General features: G+C 36.9%; 1 protein-coding gene across 4 annotated transcripts in view; it reads left to right on the plus strand.

Annotated features, from left to right (window-relative positions):
* vwa2 (von Willebrand factor A domain containing 2) overlaps window positions 1-15,927 on the plus strand; it is a 71,576-nt gene that overhangs the window by 14,229 nt on the left and 41,420 nt on the right. For all 4 annotated transcript variants that reach the window (XM_060842120.1, XM_060842121.1, XM_060842122.1 and 1 more), the window contains 3 exons: window positions 3,254-3,328; window positions 5,840-5,973; window positions 13,764-13,873. In XM_060842120.1, coding sequence (XP_060698103.1) covers window positions 3,254-3,328; window positions 5,840-5,973; window positions 13,764-13,873 — 319 coding nt within the window. The remainder of the gene's footprint in view (window positions 1-3,253; window positions 3,329-5,839; window positions 5,974-13,763; window positions 13,874-15,927) is intronic.

The raw sequence follows: 15,927 nt of genomic DNA on the forward strand, positions 1-15,927 counted from the left end.
TAAATCGCAGACATTTTAAATGGCTATCTTACCACTGCTAGTGTAAACGTGTATGTTTGAAAACAGTTTTGCAGGTGTTAACAAGACTGCACTTGATTTTAGCTTTACAACAGCTGGTTCTGGCTTCTGTGTCTTGTCCAAAATGATTTGCCTTTGCAAGTTATAATTGAGGGAGCAGCTGTTCTCTGTTTCTAAATCCAGACACCCTCCATCTGTGCTTACAAGTTGCAAGCAGCATCTTGAGAGATGAGAAAGATTGTAGTATAGGGCTTTATGTGCTAATTTCTCAACCTGCATGTGGTCACAGCTAATCCAACATGAAACATAATTTTCAAATCTGGACCTGTGTAAATGTATTGTTTGGGATGTTGATAGCCCAGGAATGAAAAACTGTTGCCAATGTGGATTATCCTTACAATGAGCCACTCGTGGAGCTAAACGCATGTTTCTATCAAAGGTAAAATTAAAGGATATATCTTGTTAAAAATGGAATCTGCGAAAGTATGGTATTTCATGCTAATGTGACAGACAGACAATTTGACGTAAATGGGATTTATGAGGCACTTTTCACAGCTTAAGTTTGTCTCAAATTGCTTTAAAGCTAGTAAAATATTACCAAAATATAATTTGAAAATATAAATTGCATTAATATTGCAATTTTCAGAATCACCAAATGTCTCAAAATGTTTTACAGCCAATCAAGTATTTATTTGATGAGTCATCAATCTGATAAATCCAGAGGCAAGCAACCAGTATGACCACAGCAAATACTCACAATCTGCATTAACCCAGATAATCTTTATTGGGATATTGATTGAGGGATAATATTGTCCTGTTCTTTGAATTATGCCTATCCAAGTAGACAGATTGGACTGTATTTTAACATCTTATCCAAAAAGCAATACTTCCTGAGCACTACACTGGGATGTCCTTTTTAATTTTTATGCTCAAGCCCTGAGTGGGACATGAACCTTGTGGTTTGCAGATGAGAGTGCTACTGACAGAGCCACAGCTGACATTCACTGACGATTCTAAGATCTCATTCCAAGCCCTGCTTACTTTAATCCAAGTTGGCAGATTAGCTGGAGTGTGAATTTTTCTGCTGCCACTGAACACTCAACATTATCGAGTCTTAGAATGGTTACAACACGTAAGGTTTTTTTGGCCTGTATTTCTCCATTAGCTTTATGCAATTTAGCAAGTCCCAGTTCTCAGCTCTATTGTTATAACCTTGAAAATGGTCTCTCTTCAAGTGATATCAAAATCTCTTCTGAAAACCAGAACTGAATGTGTCTTTACTACCTCTTCAGGTTGTATATCCCACATCCTAAACTCCTTTTTCAAATAAAATGTATTAAAAAAGAAATCTTACCTTCATTTTGCATTTGATACTTCTGCCAATCATCTTAAAACTATGTTCATTGAATCCCAGCTTTCTCACCATTTCTTGTGTAACCTGATGACAGACTCAGGGGTAGTGCCTAAAGAGAGCAATTGCTATGTGACCACAGCAGCTTGACCGCTCTACGATAGCACTCATCACGTTTAAAACACAAAGTCTCATATATTAAATCATTGACAAACTGCCCTGCCTTTCAGTGATTCGAGCATGTTACACCCAGGTCCCTCTGGTCCTGCACCCTCTTTAAAATTGTACATTTCATCTGTTGCTTCTCTGGCAATTCCACAGCCTGTATACTCTAGAGGTGTATGACTCTCCTCTTCACATTTCCTAATCCTTACAGATTATGTGTCATATGAAAATATTGACAACATACCAATCGAAGTTATTAATATATATCTAGAAAGAGCAGTGTTCCTCCTACCAATCCCCAAGACTTTTTAAAAAAAAGTAGGAGTTTAGGATGCGGAGTGCACAGCCTGAATGGGTCACAGGAACAGATTCAGTTGTGGATTTCAGAAGGAAATTGAATGGTACCTAAAGAGAGAATATTTTCAGGGCTGTAGCAAAAGAGTCAAAAGTGGGACTTGCTCGCATACCATAATCTGTACATTCAGCAGCTTGAAAAACAACTGTTCACTGCCATCATTTTTTTCCTGTAACTCAGCTGACACTATATCCATGTTGCCACTATCATGTTTGTTCCATGGGCTTTAACTTTGCAGAAAAATGATGATTATGCAGTCCTTCATTGAGCATTGTTGCCAATAATGACATCTATTTAGGCTATTTTATCACACATTCCATATACCCGGATTTTTCGCCATGGGGGGAGAAATAGTCTGGACATTCATGTGTACTTTTCAAAGCTATTTGATCTCGTCATTGCTCTGGAATTCAAAAGTTTGTATGTGCTGGATTCCAGTGTAAAGAAGAAAATTAGTGTTTACCAACATTATACAGAAAAGAATAATGATCATAATGTCTTCAGACATGCAAATATATACATTTATAACTGCATACAAGGTTCTGCTGTACTTTTGTATTGTGAAGTATTAAGGTCTTTTTGGTAGGTTTTCCACCAATGGAGTTTATAGTCTTGTGACTTATTTGCAACAGTGTGCTGTGATTTTGTGGCTGCATGAGGGGTTCTTAAAATTGCTAAAAAGGTAATTTGAAGGAGTAAACACTCAGTTAAATACCATATTGAATATTAACAGCAAGGATGTGCAGGATATTGCATCTGCAATACATTATGGCAGAATTAAGATCCCATACATATAATGTCTCCTACCATAGAGTACCTAACATGAGCTGTGTTTTCCAAATGCATCTGCTTGTGGGCTGGCTTTATGACAGACATCTGCTCAAATTTGCTTTGTGGTTAATCTTGTGGGACACAGTTAGGCAAAAATAATTTGAAATGAGATAAAGAAAGAAAGGCTTGCATTTAAACAGCACCTTTCTCAAACTCAAGACATCTCAAGTCACTTGGCATTTATTGAAGTGCTTTTGAATGATAGTCACCCACTATCAAGAGAAAATAATAATTGCACTGTTACTGGCAGCTTGCCGAGAACGGTTTGTGGAAGATCTGAACAGTGAACTGTAAAACTATCAACCCCCACCCACCCTCCATTGTCTTGCACAATGTAATACATTTTTTAAAAACTGTATATCATTTTGATTGCCTCACTTGGACGATTAAATCGAAAGAAATCACTAAGTTGCATGGATAATCTGGATAATCCTGCCTTTTTATTTTCATTATGTTTTTGCATGAAAATAAAGAAAAAGATTGCTATTCTGCAAAGTTCTAACCCGGGGATTTTTTCTCTCTCTCTTTTATAGTCTTGTCATCCTTTTGCTTGCAAAAACTTGACGCTGATCATGAAACAGTTGTGAAGATTTCCAGTGCAGGACAATGTAGGTGATGTTTTTCCTGGGTCTAAGATGACATTTTGAGCACATGGCATTTAGAAAGTTCTCAAAATTGCAAGTACAATTTTGTGTCTACCTGCTCTTTATAATTGTGCAATGTGTGACGCATTCTTAGAATTTCTGAAAACAGTTTCAAGACAAGTGATCTTCAAGTTAAACATTAAGTTGATTCATATTATAGTCAAAAATCCTAATTATACATTTGACACATCATCCTAATTCTACTACTTAGATAAATATATATCCAAGACAGAATAATTTAGAATACTTTCACAGGTAAAATCTGATTGTGTGGAATTAAGTCTGGGAAGCTGATGTATTTATTTCATTTCATAACAGATTTACTTTCCTAAAATGAAAAGATTACATTGATTTTCCTTCCTTTTAATTTTATATCTCTCCCCAATTTTTACTTTTCTAAATTCAAACTGATTGTTACTATGTTTGCTTCTGTTCACTTGTGACAATAGCTTGATTTATTAGTACTTCCTGAAAAAAATATATTCAGTATTTTTAAAAATTCCACTGATGAAGGTACAGAAATAACTTTGTGTTGAAGTAATGATGAATTTAATGTGTGCTGTTATTAACATACAAATCATCCAGGTCTTGTGGAAATGCCAGTTCACTCTACTGTGCCTGAGTTTCATTAAATTGTTGTATTTGTGCATGAAGTAACACTTTGAACATGCTACAGAAAGTTAAGGCTGGTAGTTAATAAGCATATTTATGTGAAGTTACAACTGATACAGGATTAAAATATAATCACAGCTTAAGGTACCATATTTTGCTGAGAAGGAAGGAGAACCTATTTTTCCTTCTTCCCATTTCTTTTTTCTTTGGGTCATTGTCATTGTAATTTCCTCCAATCAAAATGATTGGGTGATCAAATTTACTGGATTGAGTAAGGAAACAGTTGGTATCTGTGTTGTTTCTTATGATCTAGCTGTTGCCCTGATTCAAACTAGAATATTAATGTGTATATTTACATTAGTAATGATACATGTTCCTGTAATGCCACTGAAGTTCTCTTGTTTAGAAAGGAAACAATGAAACCTCATTCCTAGAAGTAGTAAATAAAATTTAAGATCTTCCTTACTTTCTCTTTCCCTCTCAATTCAATCAATCATTCTTTCTCTCCCTTCCTCTGCTTTACTTGACACTACTGCCCCTTTTTTCTCTGTTTCTTTCTCAAGTCTTAGATCTTGGTAGGTTAAGGAGACTGACTGTTGGACGTGTATTTCAAAAAGGAGTCAGATGTCTAGTGCCCTCTGCACGTCACTGTCAGCTCACATTTACAGTGACTTGCAGCATGGATCAATTGTGAGCTAAAGGGTGAAGCAAAATGTCTCACTTCAAAGGGGTTTGGTGCACGATGCATTGCTCCAGCAAATTCTAGGTGACTGTAAGTGACAATGGAGAGGAACATCTGAAGCCATTACCATTGTATGAAGTGGCTATCTTGGCTCATTAGTCTGAGTTAGGGCAGCAACTAGATCATAAGGAACAACACAAATAATCCGGTAAATTTGATCACCCAACCAGTTTGTTTGGAGAAAATTGCAATGACAATGACCCAAAGAAATAAGAAATGGGGAGAAGGAAAAGTAGGTTCTCCCTCCCTCTCAGCAAAATATGTGAATATATTTTAAGCCTGTGATTACATTTTATATTTATCAAATTGCTTAGCTCCACACATAACCATCAGGTTTAGCTTGAAAGAGTCAGATAAAACAAAACATCTATGTGCTGACAGAGAATTCAACCTATGGGCTATGTTGATGGCATACACAGCTCACTTGGGTTGTGCTATATTGGTACCATCCTCAAATCCCTGAGGTTTGAGGTTTAAAATGCTCTACATGTGCAAATGGCATAGATGAATGTTCATTTTAAAAATTCTGACAAACTAGCTATCAACACAAAGGATGTAGGATCAAAGGCAACAAAAGATTGAAAGTTTGCTTTCATTTTTCAAATATCATAAGACGTTTCTGAAAATAAATTGTGCACTTTAGATATACTGCTCTCCTTTGAAATCTCTGACTTCACCGACATCCTGATGTGCTATTCCACAGTAGTGACGATTGTGGGGAGGGGGATGTTGGAGAAGGTGGCCAGTGTATTCAGACTCTACCCTGACCAGTTTCTGTTACAGCTAAACAACATCGCTGGGTAACTTACCTTTTGATTATTTTGTTGTTTCTCCAAAACAAAACCTCCATTAGTAGCATGTTAAGAAATAAAAATCTCACTGTCAGGTATCAGAGCCAATCACCTGCTAGTACATGACACAATGTATTGGAATCTGAGTGCACATCAGTTTTAAAAGTTTGAGTTTTATAGGTCACATTATTAGAACTTTTCGAAAGAAAATATTCCTGGAAATTTATACTTCAGTTTACTGTTTTGAGCTGTGTATAAGTATCGTCAGTAATTTCAGATTGTACCAAAATAATGTCAATTGTGAACTATCCAAGTCAATTTCTTTCATAGTGATGCAGTGCTCTGCAGCTATTGATTTGTTGTTCCTGCTGGATGGGTCATACAGTATTGGCAAAGGCAGCTTCGAAAGATCCAAACATGTTGCATTCAAACTTTGTGATGCTCTTGATATAAATCCTGACAGGGTAAGTTCAAAGGCTTTCTTTGTCACTACATGTGTGTATAAAATAGTCTCACAGTCATCCAGGACTAGACTTTGAATGAATGATATCTATGATCACTTGATCTATTTTCCATTGCTGGCTATTGAAATGATCAGTCACTATTTAGTAAAAGCTGTCAAAACAAACAGCTGAGGGAATTCTGAGGGAATAGCACTAGAATTGTTAAAGTATTGGTTGGTAACACAATATTCTGATTAACCCAAAACTGTGATTGAATATGGCTGTATCATAGTTAACAACCTGGAAGCAGGCCATTCAGTCCAACAGATTGCTTCAGCTCGACAAGAATTTCTTCTCAACTTATGTCATCTCATCCTAATGGCAAACCATTCCTCTATTGCTCTAATACTCATCTAGCTTGCCCTTAAATGTATCTATACTATTCACTTCAACCAAGTCGAGTAAATTCTCAGTGATGATGATGCTCCTGAATTCCTGATTTATTGATGACTATCTTATATTTTTGCTCCTTAATTTTAGAATGGAAACTTTTCTATGTTCACACTAATGAACCCTTTCATAGTCGACAGACCATTATCATAGTCCTCTCTTTTCTAGAATAAAGATCATCAACTTGTTCAGTTTTCTGAATAACTGTTGTTATATAGTGTCTGAGGCACAATTTGGAATTGTCCATTATTTGTCATCAAAGAGATTTTTTTAGTTTCAAGTATAAATATCTCTTTGGAATATCACGTTCAATATTAGGAGAGCCTATTGCCCAAGGCAATATTCTGACTGGGGAGAAAGTGCTCGAGCTGCTGAAACGAAAGGTTTCTTTGCTTGTTGCTGAGCTGTTTTGAAAGTAGTTAGGCTTGCCATTTAAACTGATATCCATATGTTTGAGACAACGGGAAGTGAAATCCACATTTGACATTTAGATCGGACCGGCAAAAAGGAAAGAGAAGTGGATAATGCTAATAATAAGGACGTGATCAATACATGTGTGAAAGTGAATCTTGGAATGGAAGAACAAAACATAATCTATTTGGATAGAGCTATGATACATGCATGAGCAAGCAAGGAGAAAGGTTATTGACTCAGAGGGTGGTGGTAATCTGGAACTCACTGCCTGTGAAGATCTAGAAGCAGAAATCCTCATAACATTTAAGAAGTAATTAGATATACTGTTGTGATGCCAAAGCATACAAAGCAACAGACTATCTGTTGGGAAATGGGATTCAAATAATTTGGTTGTTGTTTTTGACTGGTGTGGACTCAATGGACCAAAGGACACTTTTCTGTGCTACAGGTCTCAATGACTCTAAAATTGTAATTTAAACCAGTTAGCAGCACCTACAGGATATTGTGACAGAGATGTCAGACTGACTAGGCACATATTTCACCACCTGGCTGTATTCCCTGCCAGAATGAAAATTGACTGGAAACCAACAGATTGGAAGGAGGACAGGGATGGTTATTTAAGTAATTTGAGGAAAATCTAAAAGAATGGGACACCACCAGGGGTAGAGAGAAAGAGATTGAGATGGATCGAAGCCAGTGTTGGCGTCTTACTGCCTATTATCCTGCACAGAACTGCTGGAACCAAGTCCAAGTCCTTTATATTCTACAGTTGTTTAAATGTGAAGCTTTAAGATAAAATAAAACATTAATGTAGAAAATGTTAGAATCAGTACCCAACGTAAAAGTAAGAAAATTCAATCTGTTTATACGCCTCAAAAGAATTGGCCCAAATGTAGTTTTCTAAATATAAATAAGTTGCCGGTGACGTTGCTTGGCACCAGATCTAAGCATCTAGAAATTGTTTTTTATTGCACTTTATCAATGAGTTCAGCAGCAAACACAAATTGCTACATCAAAACTGATGAGTAATTGGGTGATGTGAAAGTGGACACCTTTCATTAGTTTACGACCAATACAACTGGGGCTATCAGTGGCTGCAGGAACGGCAGTGCACTGTTTGAAAAGAAAACAAAAATTGATCAGTGATGTCTTTGGCACTGGACCTACCAGAGAAAGATTGGAGTTAAATGCAGAGTTGTAGAGAACCACAGCACAGATATAAACCCTTTGGCCCATCGCATCCAGGCCAGTCAAAAACAATTCCCTAGCTGTTTTAATCCCAGCTGTGGCTGCTCCTGTGACTGCACATTCATGCAGTGAAAAAAAAACATTGTTGTTCCCAAAAAAACCCAGCAGTTATCACCTTCAGTTTTTTTATGGGTGTCCCCTTATGAACCATTTACCCGCTATGCACAAGAAAAGGTAAATCTAGTTAATTGGAAAGCATGTTTAAAATAATAGAATGCTTGACTTAGCAGCTATATCTGGAAATTGTATTTACACTTTCAATATCGTCATTAATAACTTTAGCGAGGTCAGAGCAACTGATTGAAACTGCTTAAAAGACTAATTTTGCCTGAAATCAAAATGGCCTTACAAATGGAATAACAAAATGTGGATAGTTGAAACTGAATGAATTCAACAAAGCTTTAAAGTTGACACATACAGTATTAAGACTTAATGACTTGCTTTAAATCTTTGGTCCATTGAGTAAGTTTTAAATTAGGTCTTTGTAATTAACTCCTACAAAAACTGCAATTATTTGAGGTTATTTGCTCAATATAGTTGGCTTCCATGCCAGCTGTGGACAATATAAGAGGTGGAAATTAATTTTCTTGGTGCGCAGTGATGGTACACCAGTCTCCGGGCCAGAATACCTGGGTTTAAATCTAACCTGCCTTAGAGGTATGTCAAAACACATCTGGGGAAGTTGATTAAAATAACTGACAGTTGGAAATTGGGCAGTGAGCTGCCTGTCTAACTCGGTCAGTAAGGCACAAGATTCTTAATCTCTGGGTTATTGGAGATTTGAGCTTCAGACTGGGTGCTGTTGAAAAAGGGTCTCTTTTCTAAGGGTTGGAAATTGGATGTTTGATAATGGAGTTGTCCCTCTGCACTGCATGAACATATCCGCCCAGAATGATCTTGAAGCTACAAGACTGTAATGCTAGTGAACAAATCCAATCTCAGGTTTAGTGAAATGGTAAAAAAAATCACAAGTTAGAAGGAATTAACAACAATTTAAACTGGACTTAAAAACTTGAATCACCATTTGTTTTTAATCAATTGCTGAGATCAGACTGGTCTTTGTTCTTCTGATTAACTTTTCTCTTAGGGAACGTTTAATTATTGGTGCAAAAATGATTGCAATATGCCTCATGTTCTGTGCTTCTGATATTTGCACACCCTTGCTATACAGAACAATAAATGGAAAACCATGTCCCAGAAGTTATCACATTTAGGGATGTTTAATAACTTTTCATAGGGAAGGTTTGGAAATAATTCATTTTAATGTTTTTCTGCAAAGTGATTCACAGAAGTTTTTAAAAAATACTTAGCTGAGAGGTTAATTTACTAAGCAGAACCTATTTTTCCCAGAGACTAATTGATAATCAATTTGTACCTTACCTGGTTAGTAAAAATGCTTCAGGTGCTTAGATGGAAAGTCCAATACAAAATGAAAATCCAAAATAAAACAGAAGCTACAGGGAATACTCAGTAAGTTGGGCAGGAGTGGTAAAGAGAGAAGAACTAAATTTTTGCATTGAAGATCTTGGATTGAATGTCCAATGGGTTTTTCACATTTTCTATATTTATGTCAGTTCCCCAGCATCAGAAGTACTCTTCCTTTGTGTTAATCTTCTCCACAGAATGGGTATGAAGTCTGTTAAATTGTCCAGATAAATCGTCAAGTTGCTTTTTTTCTGTTTTTATTTCTATTGGAAAGTCTTCTGACTCTTTTCAGTATGTGACAATGGAGGTATTATGAGAGATAGAGGGAGGCAAGGTTGTTTGAAACTGAATTACGAGAAGACCAGGTAGGTTTGCTAATGAGAAAGCTGGGCGGACTTCTGTTCACACGAAGAGCTTAAAAGTATGGACGTAAATTCAGCAAGATAACTCACTGATGTAGGCTAATTTGGTGTTTCCAATCTTTTGTATTGTCATGTGTAGGCAAGCTGTAAGCATGGGGTTAATAGAGTGCAGTCCTGTATAGTTTTCTAAAAGTGAAATAAAGCAGCTTATTGCTGTGCGTCAGATGTCATCTTACCAAATGCTTGATCAGTGTACCTCGAGCAAGAATGAAGAAGCATTCATGTGAAAGAGACAAATATTTTGTCAAATCATTAGGAAAATCTATTGTTACATAGCTGGTAACATGAATGTATTGAGTGAAATGAAAGACTCACATTTATATAGTGCAGGTATAGTCAATGAAGCACTGTTGTGGTTCTGTTCGCCGAGCTGGGAATTTGTGTTGCAGACATTTTGTCCCCTGTCTAGGTGACATCCTCAGTGCTTGGGAGCCTCCTGTGAAGCGCTTCTGTGATATTTCCTCCAGCGTTTATAGTGATTTGTATCTGCCACTTCTGGTTGTCAGTTCCAGCTGTCTGCTGAAGTGGCCGGTATATTGGGACCAGGTCGATGTGCTTATTGATTGAGTCTGTGGGTGAGTGCCATGCCTCTAGGAATTCCCTGGCTGTTCTCTGTTTGGCTTGTCCTATAATAGTAGTGCTGTCCCAGTCGAACTCCTGTTGCTTGTCACCTGAATGTGTGGCTACTAAGGATAGCTGGTCATGTCGTTTCGTGGCTAGTTGGTGTTCATGGATGCGGATCGTTAGCTGTCTTCCTATTTGTCCTATGTAGTGTTTTGTGCAGTTCTTGCGTGGGATTTTGTACACTACAATGGTTTTGCTCATGCTGGGTATCGGATCCTTCGTCCTGGTGAGTTGTTGTCTGAGAGTAGCTGTTGGTTTGTGTGCTGTTACAGGAAGACAGCTAACGATCCGCATCCATGAACACCAACTAGCCATGAAACGACATGACCAGCGATCCTTAATAGCCACACACGCAGATGACAAGCAACCTGAGTTCGACTGGGATAACACTACTATAATAGGACAAGCCAAACAGAAAAACCAGTGAATTCCTAGAGGCATGACACTCATCCACAGATTCAATCAATAAGCACATCGACCTGGACCCAATATACCACCCACTGCAGCGGGTTGCTGGAACTGACAACCGGAAGTGGCAAATACAAATCACTATAAATGCCGGAGGAAATATTACAGAAGCGCTTCACAGGAGGCTCCCAAACACTGAGGATGTCACCTAGACAGGGAATGAAACGTCTGCAACACAAATTCCCAGCTCGGCGAACACAACCACAACAACGAGCACCCGAGCTACAAATTTTTGCACAAAATTTGACCAATGAAGTACTTTTGAAATATAGTCACTATTGCAATGCAGGGAATACAGCAGTCAAGTTGTATAAACCAGACTCCCACAAATAGCAACATGATAGTGGCCATAAACTCTATATTTTTTAGTGATGTTGATTTGAGTGTTCAACTCCCATTAAAATAAAACACCAAGTCTACTTAAGGGAATGAATAACAAAGTTGAACTCAAGAAGCTTTCTATGCCAAAGTGGACACGGAGCTATCCAGGATCAGTATGCACATGCCTTGTAGCTTTAACCTGTAATTACCTCCTGATATTCACTGTAGTTCCACTTTAACACTGATAAAATGGCAGAAAATTCAGGTGTGGGTCATGGTCTTCATGGTTTCTCATAGAAGTAAGTTACAGAAACAAAGGTTAATTGGGAAATGATGCTGACATCAAATCTTTTAATAAGCTAAAGTTAAATAGAAATTCTGTTTTTTAAGAGGTACATCAGAATATTAACTTCTAACCCCTCCAATTATGGTATCAAACAGATTAATTCTGCACTTAGTAAGGTTACACTGTAAGGGTTAGATTTGGAATTCTGAAGAAGGATAGCAGGTGTTTCTGAGGATGTTTCACTGTCTGGGGCATATTACAAGCATATATATGAAAAATACAGACTTGCTCTGTTCCAAACAAATTATTGTAGTATTCCAAAAATATGTTATTCCAGTAACCTTAATATTTTAAAGCATGTCAAATAAATCATCAATCTGTGTACCACTGGATACGGACATAACAGATGCTGGCTACACTGACCCTGACTATACCAGGAATTAATTGCTAAACATTTTCTTAGTCTAAGGAATTTGCAGGAGTTCCTGTATATCAGATTTCGCATCAAAATAGATTTAATGTTATAAACAAAAAACAATGATGTGTAAGCATCCCAGGATTAAAGCAAACATAATGTCAGTGGAGAAGCCATGTCTTAAGTTCAGTTTCTTCAGGTAAGATAGTATTTATTTAGAATGGCATAAAAGGAAGTACACCCAAACCATCCTCTTTTCAGTTAGTGATGGAACAGTATATATTCCAGTATTTTCCTTAAACACATGGACCTTGTTTTTTAAAAAAATCCTTCATATATGTCAGTTTCATTGACAAAGCCAAAATTTGTTGCTTATCCCTGTTTGTCCTTCAGAAGATGGTGGTGTTCTGCCTTCTTGAACTGCTGTGGTCACTCTTGTATAGGAACATTTGCATTGCTTAAGGAGGGAATTTATTCCAGATTTTTAACCCAGGCGATGGTGAAAGTTCAGCTCAAAGCTGAGGGTGGGAGAGGGAGAGAGAAGGGTGAGCTGCGAGGTTAGCAGAAGGTATAGAGATTTATAAAAGATGTATTGAAAATAAGTGATTAAGAAGTGAAGCAGGCTTTGTTCAAATAGTTGTTGTCCATCTCTCCTCCGACTTGTCTGCTTATACCCTGCTCTTCTATTTTTAACCTGGCTTTCTTCTTATTCTGAAAGTAGTTTTGAGCAAAAGAATGAAATTCCTTTCGAATGTGTGAATGGCCCATGGCCATGATAGCATTCTGGCATGGGTAGTGTATGTAGATATGCTTCAGCTTTTAAAAAGCTAACCAGCAACCACTGCTGAAATATTCAGTAGGTTTTCCTATATGCTCTGGAAATCTTCACATTATTTCTTTGAGACGTCACTGAGCTTTGCAAATTAATTTCTTGAAGCACCATTTCTATTCTATACATGGGATGTAACATGATATGAAATGTTGACTTGTATCAATTGGAAAATAACATTAGGAGTTTTCAATAAAATACATGTTCCATTCTGAAACTGTCGCGTAAATATGCAGAAGTTCCCCTTTGTCCAAATTCTCCTGTTATGAAATATTGTAAAATAAGAAGAAATTTGAATTGTCTTTGGGTAAAAGATTTCCCTTGAAGAGGCATACCCATTAGCAGTGTACCATTAACTGACATGCACCTTATAATTCTTTCTTCATTCTGATGGTGTACTCCTTAAGCTTATGTATATAGATGAACTCAAGCAAAAGGGTCACAGCCACACCTTGAAGTAAGTGCATCTTGGAAAGTGTATAATTCCTTAGCTACATTTTGCTTACTCAGAGTTGGGTCTCCAGATCTGATACCTGTGGGAGATGATACTCTCCTCACAGAACATGCTTCATGCTTGACTTTAGGCCCATGTACATCTGTCATTTCAGCAGGGTTCCTTTTCAATTACTATGTTTTGGATTTCAGCAAAACATATTTTAGCATCCACCATATGCTTAATGTGTCTGTTTCTCAAAGACAAAGTTGCCTCCCCTTCTGGTAAGTGCACGTTGATGTTCATTATTTGTCCATTAGTTATTTGATCATAGAAAAGCAACAATGCTGATCATTGCACCTTTCACAAGCAATGCCCTTAGTATAGTGAAGTTCAGTTCATATGAAAAGGTATTGGTCAATATAAAAGGTTTATTCTTTAATTCATTTGGAACTAAGCAGTTTTTTTCTTTGCAGGTCAGAGTTGGGGTAATCCAGTACGGTTCATTCCCAAAATTTGAATTTTACCTGAATTCCTATCTAACAAGGGAAGAAGTAAAGGAACAACTTAAAAGAATTATATTTAGGTTTGTTACCTTTTTTCCAAAAGTGCATTTATTTGATGCATATTTAAGGATTATTAACAATATCTGCAATAAAAATCTAAAGTGCAAAGATATTAATTATTTAATGAATTGAAAATGTTAGAAGTACTGTACTCCACTTTCAATGCTTCTATACTTGCTTAAAAACTGATCACATGTCTAATGTATTCCAGTTGTGAAGAACGGTTGCCACCTGAACTTTTAATTGCATTTCTCTCTCCACAGACGCTGTCAGACTTGTTGAGTATTTCTATTATGGTCTATCTCTGATTAAGGTTTTCAGCATCCAAATTAATTAGCTTTTATATTATTTATCAAGCTGCTTTGTGAGAACAGAGAAACTTATCTACGAACATACAAGGAGCAGCAATAGGTCACTTGACCTCTCCAGCCTTCTTCACCATCCAATTAGGTCACAGTTAATCTGATCACTCCATGTCCCTGTTTACCTCCAATAACCTTTTATCCTTCTGATGTATTTGCATCCTTATTTAAATAAGGAGCAGTACTCCAGACATGGTCTCACTAGTCCTGTAGAACTGAATCATAACCTCCCTACTTTTGTATTCAGTTCCTTTTGCAAGAAATGATAATGTTCTTTTTTAAATTAATTGCTGTAATTGTACACAAATCAATTGTGATTTGATGCAGATCCCTCTGCATCTTGCACCTGTACAACCCTTCACCATTTAATAAGTTTGTCAGATCTTTGGCCACTCATTTAACCTATCCAGTCCACACCCCAGCACAGATAGTTGAGTCAAACTCATTAGTTACATCTTGTAAATTAGACAAAAACCCACTTATACCCGAATGTTTATTTCTTGTTAGCGAGCTGATCTTCAATTCAAGACAATGTATTACCCAATATACCGTGACCTTTAATTTTCCACAATAACCTTTGATGAGGTCTGGTATTGAAGAGCTTGTATATCCCTGCTTGTGCACTATATTATGCAATGAAGAGTAAAACTGATAATTTGTTTACTTTCTTAATGGTGAGCGATATTAATAGTTTGACATAGATTTCAATAGTGTTTTGATTTGTTTTGATCCTTTATTGCATAAAAATATTAAAGAAACTAAAAATACTTCTGATCTTCTTTTACATTGAAATGCTTGTTGGAATCCCAATGCATTGCTGTATAGTACCCTATATAAGCCTCTGAATGTAATCCTTAACCTCATGTTAGCAGAGATCAAGAGTTCAAAAACCCTGCAGCCTAGCCTGCTGTTATAGATGAGTCGCACTAACTAACCTCTGTTTCTGATGACACTGGAGTATCCCATTTAGGGGAAGGCTCAATTTATTAGTATAGTTTTACCAGTTGGTTGGTTGGCACAAATGCCTGTTCATCACCTTCTGCGATAGAGGACTAAGAGAGCTCAACAGATCCTTTGGAGTTCCTACATTTTAAGTTTGATATTAATAATTTGATCAAAACTTTCCAGATTTCTTGGGTCTCACTGGCCGTTACCCTGGAGCAGAAACTCTGATGGGCTCCACTGCTGTCTGAATTACATTGCTTTGCAAGTCGTATACTTCTTACCATCCAGACCACGGCATCAGTTCGAAGTTGGAGCTGAGGAAAATCCAAAAATCACAATCCATCGTCTAATATCCGGAGTCATGTTTACAGCTGGTGGACATTCACCAGGAATTTTCCTCTGGGGAGGGGTTGCTAGGAAATAGGCATTATTTTAAACCACCAGCAGCAAACCACTTTGTAACTAGTTAAAACATCAGGAGTAGTGAATTTTGATTCCACAATAGATGTGGAATATGGCATTCCTATTTTTAATGAATAAATATTAGTGCAAATTTCCAGAAAATGATCAATTCATTTTGTGCACTCATTAATGAACCACTGGGATCATTCTTTTGCAAAGATAATCCTTTGCCTTCCCTTTAAAGCATAGAACGTAATCAGTTAGATGGCATGGAATCAAAGCATTTATAAAAAGACTTTTTAAATCCATTCTAGTACTTTTAGACAATGTTATCTACTTTACCATTTAATTAATGAACAGATTTT

This window comes from Hemiscyllium ocellatum, chromosome 22 (genome assembly GCF_020745735.1).
Source record: "Hemiscyllium ocellatum isolate sHemOce1 chromosome 22, sHemOce1.pat.X.cur, whole genome shotgun sequence".
NCBI classification, from domain to species: domain Eukaryota; kingdom Metazoa; phylum Chordata; class Chondrichthyes; order Orectolobiformes; family Hemiscylliidae; genus Hemiscyllium; species Hemiscyllium ocellatum.